Genomic DNA, 17,178 nt, shown 5'->3' on the forward strand with positions numbered 1-17,178 from the left:
ATTTTGTACCTATGGGGGCAGTTTTTCCAAACAGAACTGTGTTTTGAAAATAGACAATTTTCTATTAAAAGAAAAATAGTCATAAAAATATAGCTTTATCTCTGCCCCACATTGTACCAATAACCAAAAAAGAAAAAAAAAAGCAAAATAAAGAAAGTTAAAGATATTTCAGCCCGATTATTTTTGAAGCCTCTTAAATGTTTAAGTTAGTGTAAGGAGCAGCTCCTGTGGTCAAATGTACAAAAACAATATAGAGCTCGCCTGTTTTGATTAACTGTTTCAATATTTCTTTCATTAAATAAAGTATCTTGAGCTGAAACATCCCTGAACTCCAGTGTAAATAGACTGGATACATTTAAATGTGTTGTTTTTGCTTCCATCCCAAAAACAGGACATTAAAAATGTTACAGTTTAATTTCATTATAAAAGTATTTTTAAACCGAATAGCTATGTTTGTTCCCAGAGAATCTCTGGAGGCATAACTGGTCTATCTCTCTGTAACGGTCCCTTATTACTGAGGATGAGGGTGTCTGTAAATTGATGTGAAATAAATAGAAATAGCAGGTAGGGTTCTCCTGCAAGCGTGTTCAGTACTCCAGTGTTAACTTGCTTCATGAACCTCAGAGAAACACAGGTTAACTTTTTGCCTCCCTGCACCGGGAGCATATTGTGATGAGGGGGGTCCTCATGGGTGGGAATGGGAAATGAATAACAGTGCTGTGTTCTTAACACAGATTAACACGTAATCCCAGTCAATCTGGTCGGTGAAGAGATTAACAGTAATTATGTGCTGTGCAAAACACTTTTTTTTAAACCATTGGGGTCAAGACATAACACTTTCTCTCTCCAATGTTTTCTTACAAGTTGAACTACATCTAATGATTAAAGCTCAGCAGATTTTGCTGTGATATTGTACAGTTTTTGGAACAATCAATGCCACTGAATTCAAGGCTTAATATCACTGCAAAAATAGCATATTTCACAAAAAACAATGCCTTTACATTCAGTATAGTCATGTGAAAAAAAAAATGAATCGGGAACACCCACGTGTATAATTTATGAGGTGCTATCTTGTGAGTGAGAATCAAGACTAGGAAGCTTCTTAATGGCAAGGTCTTGTGAATTATCAGAGTTCAAGTGAGAGTTCTTGTCTGATTTCTGGCAAACAGTCCAGTGAATAGCTTTGATAGCCTTTGCAAAAGAAAAGTGCATTTAAGTATATATTTTTGAAAGTATACTTAACATGGAAAAAACATACTATTAGCATTAAAATGAATACATACTTAACACACACTAAATGTACTGTTTCTAAACAACTTATGGCAACTTAAATATTTTAATTGTAATTAAGCTATATTTAAATATAACAAAAAACATTAGGTCGTGCTTTTGAGTGCTTTTTCGTACATCTTCTGCGAACTTAAGTATATTTAAGTATGTTTTTTTTTAAACATAATTTTTAATACACTTGAAGTATATTGTAAATGTACTATTTTATGTATTGATGCACCTTAGTGTATAGTTGCACCTTAATGACACTAAAACAAACTACACTAAACTGCACTTTATGCAGTATTTAATGCCACTATACATATTTTCTAATCAACACAATGTATAATTTAAAGCATATTGCGTAAAAACACATTTTATGGAAATACAGAGAAAGTATATTTAATGTGTATTTTCATCGAGTATATTAAATAGAAAATGCACCTTTAGTATTCTTCCCCTACATTAACAGTTTTAACACTCTTAAGTACACTTCCTTTTCACAAGGGAGGACATGACATGGCACACCAGAGTATAAAAACAAAGCTAAACGTATTTTATACTTTACAGTCAGTCATGGCATTTAATTTCATTCCAGTGTTCCCTGAAGCACCACACAATACATCATTTCTGTCACTTTTTTCACCAAGATCTGCATTTATTTGGATGGTTGAGGAAGTCTGAGTAGACATTCAAGGCAAATAGATCCATTCAGCAACACCTTCAGTCTGATCAGGATGTTTCTGCTTCAGGCACTTCCCACCCAGACCAGGATGAAAGCCTGAGGAGAACATCACTATACACAGCTCTGCAGCAGAGATTTACCACATCTTTAGAACATAATCATATGTACTTATTGTAAGAAAAACTAAAACATCACAGCTGCAGTGTAAAAAATGTATCTATAGATTTTTCAGTGGTTTGAATCAGTACAGAACCCCCAAATTAATCAACAAGGAGCAGCACCTTATCTCAGAGAGAGACATCCGCAGAGATAAAAGCTGCACTACCCTGAAACACTGATCATCACATCTGGGCCTATGACTCACACATACATACAATCATACACAGCTTTTCTCTGAATCTGTGCTTCTCTTTGTCTGCTCAGGGCTGCATTCGTATGGCTCCGTCCAGGCGAATGACCTCGCCGTTGAGCATGGGGTTTTCTACGATGGAGGTGACTAGATGAGCAAACTCGGCTGGGTCTCCCAGACGCGAGGGGAAAGGCACCTGCCGGGCCAGGAAGCTCTGCACCTTCTCAGGCAGTCCTGCTAGCAGTGGTGTGGAGAACAGGCCTGCAGGACAGGAAAATTAAAAGATGATGGGAGTATAATTAAATATAATATGACTACTACTGAGCAACAGTCAACTCATAAAACTTATAGGTTTATAAAAATGAAAGAGGAAATAGTTATTTTTACCACTAATAAAAGTAATACAAAAAATTTGAGAAAAATCATCCCACCCACTAAAAGGAGGCAGCAATGTCCGGAGGCCTGCCCCACACAATAGTATTAAAAAAAAAATCTAATGCATGTTTAATCCATGAGAGATACCATAAGTTTTAACATTTATTGCTGTTTTTTCTGTTCTTGATGGTTGTTGGTCATCAAAGCATAATAATAAATATATTAAAGCATAATAAAGCATAACATTTTGAACCCCTTCTTGTTTCTACACTCCACTGAGCATAAAGCTTTGTAGTTCTATACACACAGTGTATACGCACAGTGCTGTCGCAAGTGAGCAACAGGCTATATGTCAGATTGTTATTTTCAACAATTAAAGTAATCTAACAATGTGGGCTAGTTTAATCTACCTGTCTCTCTTCACTCATCTCCCTGTTTTCCTCCAGCATCCCTCGTTTTATATTAAAGGCCCTGCTGGGATGTTTAACATTTTCAGTGTTCAATAAACATTTTAAAATTGTAGATTTGTAATTGCTTTTATTTCCACATTTTCTAAATTTTAATATAGACATGTTAAAAAAAGTGGCAAAATGAAAAGGAAAAAAAGATGTTCAGTATTCAAGCTTTGGACTATGCCCGAATAGTTTTTTTTTTTGTTTTTTTTTTTTCATTTCGGTGCATCTGTAGATTACAGAAAGCTGTTCTATGCCTGTTCTATGTTCTAAGCATTAAAGCAAAATCTGGTACAAAATGTTTTACCATTCTTGTGCGAAAAGATCAAATATTAATCTAAAATTATTTTACAGTAATGCCCCAATGCTTGTTTCTATTTTTTCACCTCATGTGTATAGGCATCATAAATATGTATATATGTATTTATGTATGCATGCATACATAAGCATGTGTGTATTCACCTTAGGCTCAAGTTGCAGAATATATGAGACCTGCTGACCGGATATGAATAATTTGGTTTGTTGATGGTCTTTCAGGTTTGACATCAACGTCACATTCCCCACCAGAGAATACAAATCCACCCCATACTACATGATACTGAACTGTATCATGTAGCATTCATACTTTCGGTTGTTGGGGGAATCTCAAAATCAGAATAATTATTCTGTAGTACGGTCCTTATCCTGCAGAATGGGGAACACAAGTTTCTGATGGAGAAAACAGCACTTTCCTCAACATTCTCAGATAAGGTGACCTTGAGCAAGGTATCTAGCGCTCAATTGCTCCCTGGACGCCAAGGTGACTGCTGCCTGCTGTGAGAAGTGCTTTGGGTGTGTGTGCTCACTAATCACTTCACATTGAAGGTTCTGCTATGAAGGTTCTTAAGAAAACTAAATGGGTTTATTTTATGGGATCACTTTATATAATGCTTGCCAAAATATTTTAAAGGCTGTAAAAATAGTTCCTCTCGGACAGCAGAGAAAACAGAAGCAGACAAGGTAAAAGCAGACAAGACAATCTGACATGGGAAACAGACAAGGCAGCGCAAAAGCAGATGACAATTTGCAGATAAATAATAATGCCATTAAATATGGAAGATAAAGAGGTAGATAAAAACACTGTGAATTCACAAAACTATGATGCAAAAACTTTGCTCATTAGTTTCAATCTTGATAAATATTTGTCTGTAACTTCAAAATGTATATTTTCACTCCTGCTAGTCTATGCCCTGCTGTTTAATACACACAAAAGGGTATATATGATATGATATGTACAGCTCTGGAAAAAAAATAAGAGACCACTTAAAAATGATGAGTTTCTTTAATTTTACCAAATTAAAACCTCTGGAATATAATCAAGAGAAAGATGGATGATCACAAGCCAACCAATCAAAATAAACTGCTTGAATTTGTGCACCAGGAGTGGCATAAATATCCAAAAGCAGTGTGTAAGACTGGTGGAGGAGAACATGCCAATATGCATGAAAACTGTGATTAAAAGCCAGGTTTACTCCCCCAATAATTGATTTCTGAACTGAACTTCTGAAACTTTATGAATATGAACTTGTTTTCTTTGCATTATTTGAGTTCTGAAGCTCTGTATCTTTTTTGTTTTTTCAGCCATTTCTCATTTTCTGCAAATAAATGCTTTAAATGACAATATTTTTATTTGGAATTTGGGAGAAATGTTGTCCATAGTTTATAAATTATTAAAAAAAACTATGTTAATTTTACTCAAGCATATACCTATAAACAGCAAAATCAGAAACTGATTCAGAAACTAAAGTGGTCTCTTAATTTTTTCCAGAGCTGTATTTATATACAAATGATTTAGACTAATTCACATAGAGGGCGTTTGTAACAGTTTACAGTCATATGTGACGAAAGCAGACTTTTCTGTTTACACCAAAACGAAGATGAATAAGAAAAAACTAAAGATGTCCATAATGTTAAACGTTTGATCAGAAAAAGACATTACATTTTAAAAAATGAGGGAGACAAATGAATGCATAGCTTTCTAAACAACAATGTTCTCTAGAAAATAACTGGATTAATTTTCACCACAGATTTCCTGAAGATTTTGTTGTCTCTGGTACAAATTAGTTCACTCAGTTTGTAAACTTGGACATTTTTTCTCCTGCTTTGGTTCATTCTTACTGAATGTACCAAAACGTGTAACAACGAACCACATTAAATTCTCTCTGCTGATTAGTCAGACCTGTCTGTAGTAAAGTAAACAGTAAAGTAAATACAGAAGAAAGGTTCTGTGTTTTGGGCTAGTAAAATACTGTTCATGTGAAGCAATGGCAGAGATGGTGTTTAACAGTTAGAAATACAACCTGATTGTAACCCGACAGTTGGGTCAAATCACGGTCTGACCACCGTAATTTCACCACAAACAATCCATTCCTTAGGTCATGTGATACAGGACTGAGACAATCTCCTCTCAAGGGTATAATAAATTAATGAGATTAAAATATGCAGGTGTGATACAGCCTTAGACTAACTTAGAACAGTTTTCAGTAACATAAGTACCCACCTGGGGCAATGGTGACGACACGGATGCCCATGGGGGCAAGATCTCTGGCGACTGGAAGAGTCATTCCCACTATGCCGCCTTTGGAAGCAGAATACGCAGCCTGGCCCACCTGACAGAGACCGAAGCAAAGGACTCATAAATATAGAATGAAGCTGTTGAGCCAGAACTGCATGGCAAATCAACCACTCAAGTGCAAAAAAGGTAGATTATTTCCCATCTCAGTTACCTGCCCATCAAAAGCTGCCACGCTGGCTGTGTTGATAATGCAGCCTCTGTGTCCATCAGCGTTTGGTTCATTTTTGCCCATCTCCCCAACTGCCAGCCTTATCACATTGAAGGTGCCAGCAATGTTCACCTTAAACAGACATGAAAGAAAAGAAAATCAAAACTCAGAACTTAGAAATTGAGAAAACTCCTGTTCTCCTGAAACCTGGAGAAGAAAGGCAATGAATTTCATTATGAAATGGCAGAACTGCTGCACAACTGTCGAACAAAATCACTATTAATACACAATTGTCCTAATTTTACTACTAAGAGTATGTATGCAACCATTTATCCACCCGATCTTTAATACAGTGGTCGTACAGGCAGTAGCAGCAGTGAATATGATTAGTACTCACAGTGATAACCCGAGTGAAGTCCTCCAGACTGTGAGGGATCTCTTTTCTGAAGTTGTACGTCTTGGCAGCCACCGCAATGCCAGCACAGTTCACCGCCAAGTCCAGTCGGCCAAACTTCTCCCTAGCCAAACTCACAGCTGCCTGTACATCTGACTCTGATGTTACCTGAATCATGAGAGAGACATTATTTCTGGTGAAACTTATGATTAATACTGGCTAGATTTAAATAGGCTAGACTTAAATAGTCACTTGAGAATGACATCTCTATATGAGTTAAGATGATGCAGATTTAAGGTGGAGGGGAATCTTTAAAAAACTGTCCTTGGGGAAAGCATTTTGTAGGTTCTTGTCATGCCGTATTGTACTTACATCAGCTGGAGCAAAAGCACAGTGGCCCCCCAGTTCTGTGGCCACCTTGTGTCCGTCTGAGCTGGGCAGGTCCAGGATCACAGCACTGGCCCCTTGGCTGAGTAGCCTTTCCACTGTGGCTCTTCCCAGACCTGAGGCACCTCCTGTAACCAAACCCACCATACCCTATACCAGAGTGCGAGCACACAGATATATTACAATTAAAAAGTAGAAAACGATGTGGGATTAAAGGAGAACCCCGTTGTGAAAATGAACCTGGGGTTTACTGAAACATGATAACGAGAACAAACCTTTGTTGAACAGCCCACCTCCGTTCACCCCCAGCATTGCCAAATACAGCACTTTTAGCCAAAGCTCCCAACAGACTCACAATGCTAGTAATAGGGGCATAGCATCATTCACGCAAATAAATGGCTATTTTTACACCATTAACTAGCACAAAGTATTTAATTTTCTTTAATTCTGTGGAAATGCATGAATTCCAGCTGCTGCTGTAAATATTTCTGCAATATTCACGCATTTTTGAAATCTGTTCTCCCATCCTACTTTGTGCTAAATCAGTCAACTTATCAAAGTAATTTTTATATATAAACAGTATTCTTTATAAACTAGCATGATGGCCTTTAATAACTGGTCATATGAATCAAAACATTGGAAATCTGTAATCTGTTTACTGTAAATAAACTGCAGCGCTTTACTCACCCAAATGAACGGTTTTCAGGAGAGAAATGTGTGTAGAATAACATTCAGTATTCGTTTGACTTGGGGTTTTTTTTTTTAGAATTAGTTTTGGTTACTTAGGCACCTCCAGTGGCAAGACCTGCAGAATTACAAGGGTCCTCTATTATCGCCGACCTTACATTTCGCTTAGCTGGAAATATGTATACTTTAGGTTTTATTTTAAAAAATAACAACTCTTTCATGATATTGGTGGCTGATTATGTATATAGTTATGCATATGTTTGAATCGCTGGGCTTATTTGTGTTGACCGCGTCTTTGCCTGCCCCGCCTATTGGAGGCATGGCATTTTAGCACTGTGCCTATGTGATTCGGCGGCTTCCAATGGTGTATAATGACATCGCATTTTTCCTATGTGGGAATTCAAACTCTGATTACGTGAGGAAAACAAGACGAAACCCTTGTTCGCTTTTTAGGGACCCTAAATACTGATCTTTAAAAAAAAAAAAAAAAGACAGCACAATACAGAAATGCTGTGCGTGCTCCACACAGTTTTTTTTTTTTACACGGAGATTTACAAAATGTTAGCAATACTTAAATAATGTTTTGTGACAGGATTTTTTTGTGAGAATAAAGTTTAAGTGTTTGTCTAAAGCTGAAGCTGACATGTTTTAAATTCCCTTAACGCAACTGTCAGCGAGGGAAAGGAAACTGCGGAACTGGCTGATCATAGGGGTACAGCTGATAACAGGGGACCACACGTTAACTACCTGTGCACTTTTAAAGTTCTCAGTGCCTAGGTTTAAAAATGAGGACCCTCAGAATTCTACCAATGAAGTGAGGAGCTATTTTGAGCTAGTTAATGGTGTAAAAATACAGATTTTTTTGCAAGGGCAACTCTATGCCCCTATTGCTAGTAGTGTAAGCCTGTTGGGAGCATTGGCTAAAAGTGCTGTATTTGGGAATGCTGGGGCTGAATGGGAGGTGGGCTATTCTGCAAAGGTTTGTACTCTTTATCATGTTTCACTACAACACAAGTCCATTTCACACCTGAGTTCTCCTTTAAGGCAAGTATTGATCTGCACACATGTTGACACAGTTTGAATGGAAATGTTTCCATAGAAAGGAAGACATGGTCTAGCTAGTACTAGGCTTATTTATTGTGTGAGAAACTGGTCCCAGGTACGTTAGCTTGACAGACAACAGCATTATCAAAGAATGAGGCGAGTTTAGCTAACTAGTTAAGTTAATTCGTTTTATGTAAGACCTGGAAAATAGCCAGTATTTTAATTACCTACAGTACACGTTCGCGAACTACTGGGTAGCAATGAGTATTAAGTTAGCTAACGTATTTAACGTTTGGTTGTTTTTCTTAGCGTTCAGTTGTATTTAGTTCTTGAATAGTAAATAATAATTCATATCACAATAAATAAAACACTGCCAAAGTGGACCAAGGCTCAAGGGGGCGTGCAATAACCTGCTAAAGTACCACATATAAAACAGTATTTCGTATCTTGTCCTAATTATCCGTTCCACCTTAAATAGTTCAGCAGCCCCATTCTACCATACAGACAGTTTCATATAGGTCACAGCGTAACGTTGACCAAAGAGACACTATTTAAGGTGGAACGGAAAAATCCGGATAACTTCAGCCTCGTTTTAGCCACAAATGCGAGCTAAAACTTCTGCACACCGGCCAGCGCTATTACTACAGAACGCCATGCGTTAGACAGCAACCAGGCATTTCTATTAATGTACAGACTATCCAACTCACGAGGAGTAATATGTTCTCTCTTTTCTTTCAATCCGTTTCTCACCTTGACACTTCTGATGTTCGCCATGTTCGCCACACTGCGCAGGCGGTGCTGTGGAAAGACGTCACGGCAGGAGCTGCACAAAACTCCACGGAAACGAGTTACTAACCAATCAGAAAGGTGGATTTGACCAACGCCCCTTATTCCATTGGCTAAGTTTGATTTGATTGACACGCGCGTTTGCCAATCAGATAATAGCTCAGTAATCTTAAGGTCATGTCAGGGAAACTTGGCCATGGCCTTCAAGTTTTTTTTATTTGCTAGGTTGAGTCTCAGACATGAACTTACTTTTTTTGACATTTATTATAGTTAACCCAAAAATAGACACTTTAAAATTTGTGTAAAGTTCCTTAAAGTACTTCGTCCGTCATGTTTTTAAGTTCACGTAATTCACTCACTAAATAACTTTAAAATACTGAACATCTTAAGAGCATCATTACAGGACAGTGTGTGAACGTGTGTGATCATCTCACATTAATAAAAATAGCTCCTTTTTAAAAAGTATTATTGGCTTTTACAGCTCTTTTCCCGATCAATTCATTAATTTAAATGCTTTAATGAAGTGTTCCACAATCCATATAACAATTTCTAAACTGATTTAATAAAAATAAAATAAAAGCTATACAATTGTTATGTCATTAACATTACATCAGGATTTTAACCTTAAAATATTTAATCATTTGCTCACAAGAAGAAAAAAAAAACATGAATGAGCTGCTCATAGAATTTATGTGATTCGATTTAGAATATGGTGTATTTATTTAGAAATGGGTCTGGACTTTTATGGATTAAAATTATTCACTTGCACTCATAGCCTCTTCATTTATTTAGCAGCAAGTGACCCAGAACACTAAAACAACTAAACATCCTATTGTGGCAGACTATGGCTATGCTACATTTGCCTAAATCTGTAACATAGATAAATGCAAGTTTCTCTTAACACCAGCCAAATGCCATCAAAAGGCAATATACCACCTTTTGTGTTTCATCACACCAATTTACCAGGCTTTATGCAGCCTTTAGATCAGAGCCTTGGAGATACACAAACTGAACCTGTTGTATTTCTTTACAACAGGTATTACAATTTTTTCATACCATTTTTCTCCTGCTTCCCCCATATAAGATCTACGACCTGCTAAATAGTCCAGCCCCAAAATCAGCTCGTCATACAGAGAAATAATTAAAAAAATAATAAAACCCAACCATACCCTGTGCTGGTCAAGAGCTAGTTAGCGAGCTAGCCAACCAGCATAGGGTATGTTTTTTCTAGATGACCAGCTGGTCTGGGGTGTGATCACTGTATATAACTAATACATTGAGGCACACACACAAAAGGCACAGCTTCATTCATAAAATGTGTTTATTAATACTTTCACAACAGAAGACAAAATCAGAAGAAGGCCATTACATCAAATCAAATACATGAAATAAGTATACAGCAGTGCTTGATAATAGCAAATTAAACAACCAAAATTAATTTACATTCTGAATAAAGTCATAGGGGTACAAAGACTCCAGTGTGGAAGGCAGTAAGATGTATAGTTATCTCCAGTCGGGGCAAATAATACAATGTCCCCACAACAACACAACTTACTACCTCAGCACAACAAAGCCACACACAACCACAAACTGTAAAGTAACACAGCTTCAGAGTCCAGAATTTCTGTGAGTAGAGCATGAAGTAAAGCAGAAGCTGTGAGAAAGACAGTAGACTGTATAGTTATCTCCCAGATCTGGTGTGATCCCAAACTATACAAACTACTACCTCAGCCCACATCTCCCAGCACTGCAGCCCACGGTTCCCAGCACTGCAGCAGCACACAGCTCACAACCTTGAAAGAGAAGAAATAGGGATATTATATACAGTATATTCAAGACATTCACTTAATTTAAGAAAAACACAAGAGCCTTTTCTTCTACTGCTGTATAATCCAAGTTAACATTCACCTAATAGAATTCCATTGGTTAAGAAATTAGCTCTATAATATTTCCATTCATCTGACACAGCTTTTTTTGGTCATTATTTCAAACTGGCTTCTCTAGCAGACATGTCAGAACATTGCATAAAACAAACACTCAAACACAACTCATTAAGACCACATTAGCCTTGGGCTGAAAATCAGCTTCCTTGTCATCTGCAAAAGTACACATGTAATGTAGCAGTATAGCAGTTTTAGGAGATTCAAAAAATACTAATAATACTTACCAACCAAAGCCCAAGCGATTTTTTGACAAACTTCAAAGCTTCTTGAAACCTACACAAAGAAATCGACACATGATAAAACCAGTCATTTATTGAGGAACAAAACACAGAGCAATTTTAAGGCTGTTAATGTCTGAACATGAATATGGTATTGTTGCAATTAATAAGAGCATTTCCATTATATCTGAAAGAGCATCGCAAACTGATTGCCTGGGTCTCTAAATGTACAAGCATTCTTCAGTACTTTAAGACACTGAGTACTAAACCCTATAAAGATACAAAGCTTAAAAAAAGGAATTAAAACTAAATTTAATATGACATTGTTTAAAATGTGGACTACAATCATTACATCATTACACATACATACAGACTTAAATGTGCTATCTTTCAAAATATCGCTTAGCTTTTTAAAAAGCAACACATAACCTGAGCAAGTAAGCAATGCACACCTCAACCACTGGAGCTATACTGAACAAATCAAATCATTCCACCCCAGACTCAAGGACCATCATATTGATCCCAAATAAACTTTAAGACAGAACACACAGAGGAGATAACTTACACAGTACAGTAATACATTTTATACTGATTCGTCTTGCAATAAATGCAAAAGGAAGATTTTTACCAACATACTAGGAGGTCAGAAGTCAAGATGTTTTAAATCTTTACCATAGAGTCAGTGACTCACCCATCAAGGCAACATCTGCAGTTTCTAAAGCGGCCATTGAAAAAGTCTGTCCTTGTATCAAGTCTAAGCCACCACAAGTTTCACAATGATGTCTGATACTTTTCACTATGGCACCAAAGGCTGGCCTGATTGGCTGTACTACTCATCAAGGAATGACAGAAGGCTTTATACTCAATACATCTTGAGTTGTGCCTGACGATGTCTAAACCTTAGATGAGACAACAAACCCACTGCTGCAGTTTCATTCATCAAGGACATAAGGTTCTTCAAGCCACTCTTTCACACTGCTATGTAGACAAGTCTAATACCTTTGGATCAGATGCATGTTTCTGAGAAGAGTTTCTGCACTCCTACAGCTCTTAATAATCACTGAGCTGCAACAATCTGTTATATATGCCTATATATCTGTCAAAAGCAAATATTGCTAGATCTTGGCCATCCATCCGCATTTTGAGAACCATTTTGTGTTGTGTAACAAGACAATTCCAAGATTGCATCTAAAGCATGGTGTCACTCATTCCTTGCACTGACACTTTCCCAGTGGAACACCCTTCTTTTGGACATATGTATCTTCTCAATTTTGGGGGAAAAGTTATATTTATTATAAATAAGAAATTGAGATTGCGTGTAAATTAAACGTTAACATATAACTAGACACAATTACATTACAAGAATATGTGGCCTTGATAATGTGTCTAGACAAAGTGGCTTTACGGATCTGTAGATTACTAGTCAATTAAACATAATTAATCTCTTAAACAGAATATATAAAATGGAAATGTGCTAGCTAACTAAGAAAATATTTGTATTGGATACTTAACTAATAATTCGTTAGAGCTTGTATCACTTTTTTAAAAAACTTTTTTCTAAAACAGTTTGACATATTCCCCAGATCCACGTTAACCCTTTAACATGCCTTATCCTGTATACAGGCTACAGGTGTAGGTGATACAAAACCCTCTTTTTCTGCAGTAAAATAATGTATTTACACTCTAAAAAATTTAAGGGCTTTGAAATCGCCTACAGGACACTTGGAGAAGCTGCCTGTTAACTCTCTACCCCACTTAATAATTTCAGATCAGTAACAGGAATCAACCCAAATTCTGCATGTTTGAAAATGTACGTAAAGACTAGACAAATATAATGAAACTAAAGGTTAGGAGCGAATTAACTGTTGAAAATGTTGATTTTAAAATGAAGTTCAGGGAGGAGCCAATTTTATGATTTTACTCATTATATTTTGACATTAGCCGATTTACTTGAATATTTTTTGTATATTGTCTATTACAATTACAATTATGCTTTTCAGTAATGTTCCTTATCAATCATGAAAGCTTTTTATGTAATGCTTGAATAGAAATCATTAAGATTTAGTGGTGCAATGTCAGGCAGACCATTGACCAAAATCCTGGCCTGTTAAGGGGTTAACCTAGGTAGCTAAAACTTTAACATACAGTAAACCTACAGTTTAGAACAATTTAACTGATTTAAGTATTCTTCTGAAGTACAACACCCACTGAAGCCTGTTTATTCAGAACCTCTCCCTCTCTCACTGTCTACAGACAATGTAAGGTTTTTTTTAGCTAATGTGCTTCGTACATTTAAGGTTTTAAACGTGACAAAGAGCTAGGCTAGATACCTGTGTAGTGAAGTTAATTAGTTAAGGTAGCCAGCCCCCTACATAGCGTTAGGTTAACTGTGTCTGTGGTAAAAGGGCATGTCTCTGTGTCAACTTTAACTGACTCATCCTAGCCAGCCACATCCACCCAGTGTGTAGGGGAACATGAGGACACGTCCATCTAGCTAATATCCGCATAGCAATACTTGAAGCCTTGAACGTTACAGCTACCGTTACATGCCAAGTCATTCTTAAGGGGAAAATGAGGGCGGCGAGCTGTAACGTTCAGCTAGCTAATATTGCCAGTATATTCAAGTTCAATCACAAATTTAGCCTGATTTAGCCACCCTTTTTTCGGGACATTAACCTGAGATACAGTTATCGTTACAGCCTGACAGTTTACAGCGTGTAACTAATTAGCTAGCCAACATACAGCTTTACCACCCGAATATCAAGCAGCTAGCGTTACTAGGTTAGCTAGCTAGCTAGGTTAGCTAACGCTAACTGGTTACCATGGTTCCTCATCTAGTAACCTAGCTACCGTTACTAGCTAGGTTTTTAGCTAACCTATATGTAACGTTAGTTACATACAGCAAGCAAATTACAGCTACTGAGGTAGTTTAGGTTAATTTTTAAGCCAACTTAGCCCGTCTTCGCCTCAAACACCAACCCCCACTATAATAAACAGCTTTAAAAAGCACAATAACACTTCCCTAAACTATAACACAATTCTCTCCCCGCTCAAACCGCCCCTGCTAGCTAACTAGCGTTAAATGACTTATGCTAATACTAAATACGAAAAATGGCGGTTCCCGTTTCCTTCACCCCTCCGTATGGTCGTCAGGAAAAATCCCCCTTTATAAAAAGCCCAGCTCTTAACACATCTCCTCTACTGTTGTATTTAAGCCGTCACAAAACAAAGGGGCGAATCCGGCCGCGTGTCGAAGCACTCTGCAGGAAACTGACTGAAGGAACCGTGTGGTTTCGCTCACCTGAGAGACAGCGAGCGTGCACGCCTTCGCCATCTTACAGCAGCAGCAGCAGGACAAGCCAAGGCATCGCGAGACTCGGGCAAGTAGACGAGACTGTCTTCGGTCCACTCCCAAATCACATCACACCGAGCCACTTAACCCAGCTAACTCACTGCTTCACTCTCAAAAACCCACAACACAGCACACCCCCCACACTAACTAACATTAGCTCACAACAACCGAACATCCACTTACAAATTACATTTCAAATTTAAACAAGAAAGGGAAAGCTTTATGTTGGCTTGGAAAAGTCTGAAGAGTGTAAAAAGTGGTTGCTATCCTTGGTTAAATGCCAAAAAAAACAACAACAACATTTGCCTAAAATGTTGGGATGTTACTACTTTTGTCTAATATAGCAGTATCCAATAACCTTTTGGTTAAATGCTAAAGTTTTTTTCTTCCCTGATGGCACGAGCATATTCCAAGATGACAATGCCAGGATTCATGGGGCTGGAATTGTGAAAGAGTGGTTCAGGCAGTATGAGATCATCATTAGTCCAACATGAGTCCAGACCTTAACCCCATTGAGAATCTTTGGGATGTGCTGGACATGACTTTGTGCAGCGGTCAGATTCTACCATCATCAATGCTGCTGCAAGATCTTGGTGAAAAATAAATCTTTTGACATTGCAGAAGCTTATCGAAACAGTTCCACAAAGAATGTGTAAAGCCACAATCAAAGCTAAAAGCTCTTCAACAAAATATTAGAATGTGTGACCTTTTTTTTTGGCCTGGCAGTGTAGCAGTGTTCAAAAACGTTTTGGCCGAAATGTTGTAGCTAATGCTAATATTTTGTCTGATATAGCAGTGTCCAAAAATCTTTGAGCTAAAATGTTTTAGTACTAATATTTTGTCTAATGTAGCAGTGTCCAGAAACCTTTTGGCTAAAATATTGTAAACCTAATACTTTTGTCTAATATAGCAGTGTCCAAATCCTTTTGGCTAAAATGCTGGAATGCTAATACTTTTGTCTAATATAGCAGTGTCCTGAAACCTTTGGGCTAAAGTCTAAAAACCTTTGGCTAAAATGTTTGAATGCTAATACTTTTGTCTAATATAGCAGCGTCCAGAAACCTTTAGGCTAAATTCTAAAGTCTAAAAACCTTTGGCTAAAATGTTTGAATGCTAATACTTTTGTTTAATATAGCAGTATCCAAATCATTTTGGCTAAAATGCTAGAATGCTGATACTTTTGTCTAATATAGCAGAATATAGTGTCTAAACCTTTGGGCTAAATGCTAAAGTCCAAAATCGAGTCCAAAAACCTTTGAATTAATACTGATAGTCCAAGTATAACTTCTATTTTCCCACATAAAACACTAGTTACGAATGTAACTGTGGTTCTATGAATGCTGGATGACCGCCAGAGGGCGGCTTAGCCTAGTGGATATTCCCTTGGGCACAGCAATGGACCGAGCAATTATACCAAAAAAAGCATGTGACCCACCCCTACAAGGGGCCGTCACACCCACCTATCTTCCTCGGAACAACTTCTCGCGCAACCCGCGGACTGACCGAGTGACGACAGACTCTGGCGGTCATCCAGCATTCATAGAACCACAGTTACATTCGTAACTAGCGTTCTATTTCATGCCTCCTGACCGCCAGAGGGCGGCTTAGCCTAGTGGATGACGCATACCAACTTTGTCACGAGGGCAGCACATCCAATGGCAGATTCTTGGCTGAGAGCACGGATGAGGCCAGATCCATTTGCGCAGCCACATTCAGCCGGTAGAACCTCGAAAAAGTGCAAGGAGACGACCAGGTCGCGGCTGAGCACACCTCTGACAGGGGAACACCCCGAAGTACCGCCCAGGATGTGGAAACTGCACGAGTGGAGTGGCATGTCACAGATGCAGGTAACGTGATACCAGCTGCATCATACGCCATCCTGATGACTCTTACCACCCAGTGTGAGAGACCCTGTTTAGAGAGTGGCCCACCCACTGTGCGGCCACCAAAACACACAAAAAGTTGATCAGTGGAACGAAGAGGTTCCGTAGCTGAAACATATTGCCTGAGTGCACGAACAGGGCACAGAACTGAAGGCTGATCCACAAGCTCGTCCTGAAACGCAGACAGAGCAATAGACTGGTTAACAAAAGATGATTCCAGAACCTTTGGCAGAAACACAGGATTAGGCCACAATGTGACACCGGAACAATCAGGCCACCAACGTAAACAAGCAGCACTAACTGAAAGTGCATGCAGCTCACTGACACGTCTTGCTGAGGCAACAGCTAAGAGAAAGGCAGTTTTGAGTGAAACCCATTTAACACCCGTTTGTGATAGAGGTTCAAAGGGAGCACACTTTAAGAGGCTTAAAACACAAAGTAAATCCCACTGAGGGCAGCGCGGGGTCCTGACAGGCCTTAGGCGCCTAGCACCCTTAAGAAAGCCACAGATCAGTTTGTGAGAACCTAAGGATGATCCATTAATGTCCACATGACGGGCCGATATGGCAGCGACATAAACTTTCAATGTGGA

At 38.2% G+C, this 17,178-nt stretch overlaps 1 protein-coding gene and 1 long non-coding RNA gene across 2 annotated transcripts; both read right to left on the minus strand.

The window, feature by feature from the left end:
- Positions 1–1,907: 1,907 nt before the first annotated feature.
- hsd17b10 (hydroxysteroid (17-beta) dehydrogenase 10) lies at positions 1,908–9,255 on the minus strand. The gene is made up of 6 exons (XM_022677376.2): positions 9,155–9,255; positions 6,659–6,823; positions 6,290–6,454; positions 5,896–6,024; positions 5,670–5,778; positions 1,908–2,564 (listed from the first exon to the last, which is right to left on the minus strand). Exons 1-6 carry the CDS (start codon positions 9,176–9,178, stop codon positions 2,374–2,376), a joined length of 783 nt encoding a protein of 260 aa, XP_022533097.1. The 5' UTR covers positions 9,179–9,255; the 3' UTR covers positions 1,908–2,373.
- A 1,238-nt stretch (positions 9,256–10,493) lies between these two features.
- Positions 10,494–15,359, minus strand: LOC111194022 (uncharacterized). The gene is made up of 3 exons (XR_002650842.2): positions 14,653–15,359; positions 11,358–11,406; positions 10,494–10,983 (listed from the first exon to the last, which is right to left on the minus strand). It is a non-coding gene; the product is annotated as an uncharacterized LOC111194022 (long non-coding RNA).
- Positions 15,360–17,178: the final 1,819 nt, after the last annotated feature.

This window comes from Astyanax mexicanus, chromosome 13, assembly GCF_023375975.1.
Source record: "Astyanax mexicanus isolate ESR-SI-001 chromosome 13, AstMex3_surface, whole genome shotgun sequence".
NCBI lineage: Eukaryota > Metazoa > Chordata > Actinopteri > Characiformes > Acestrorhamphidae > Astyanax > Astyanax mexicanus.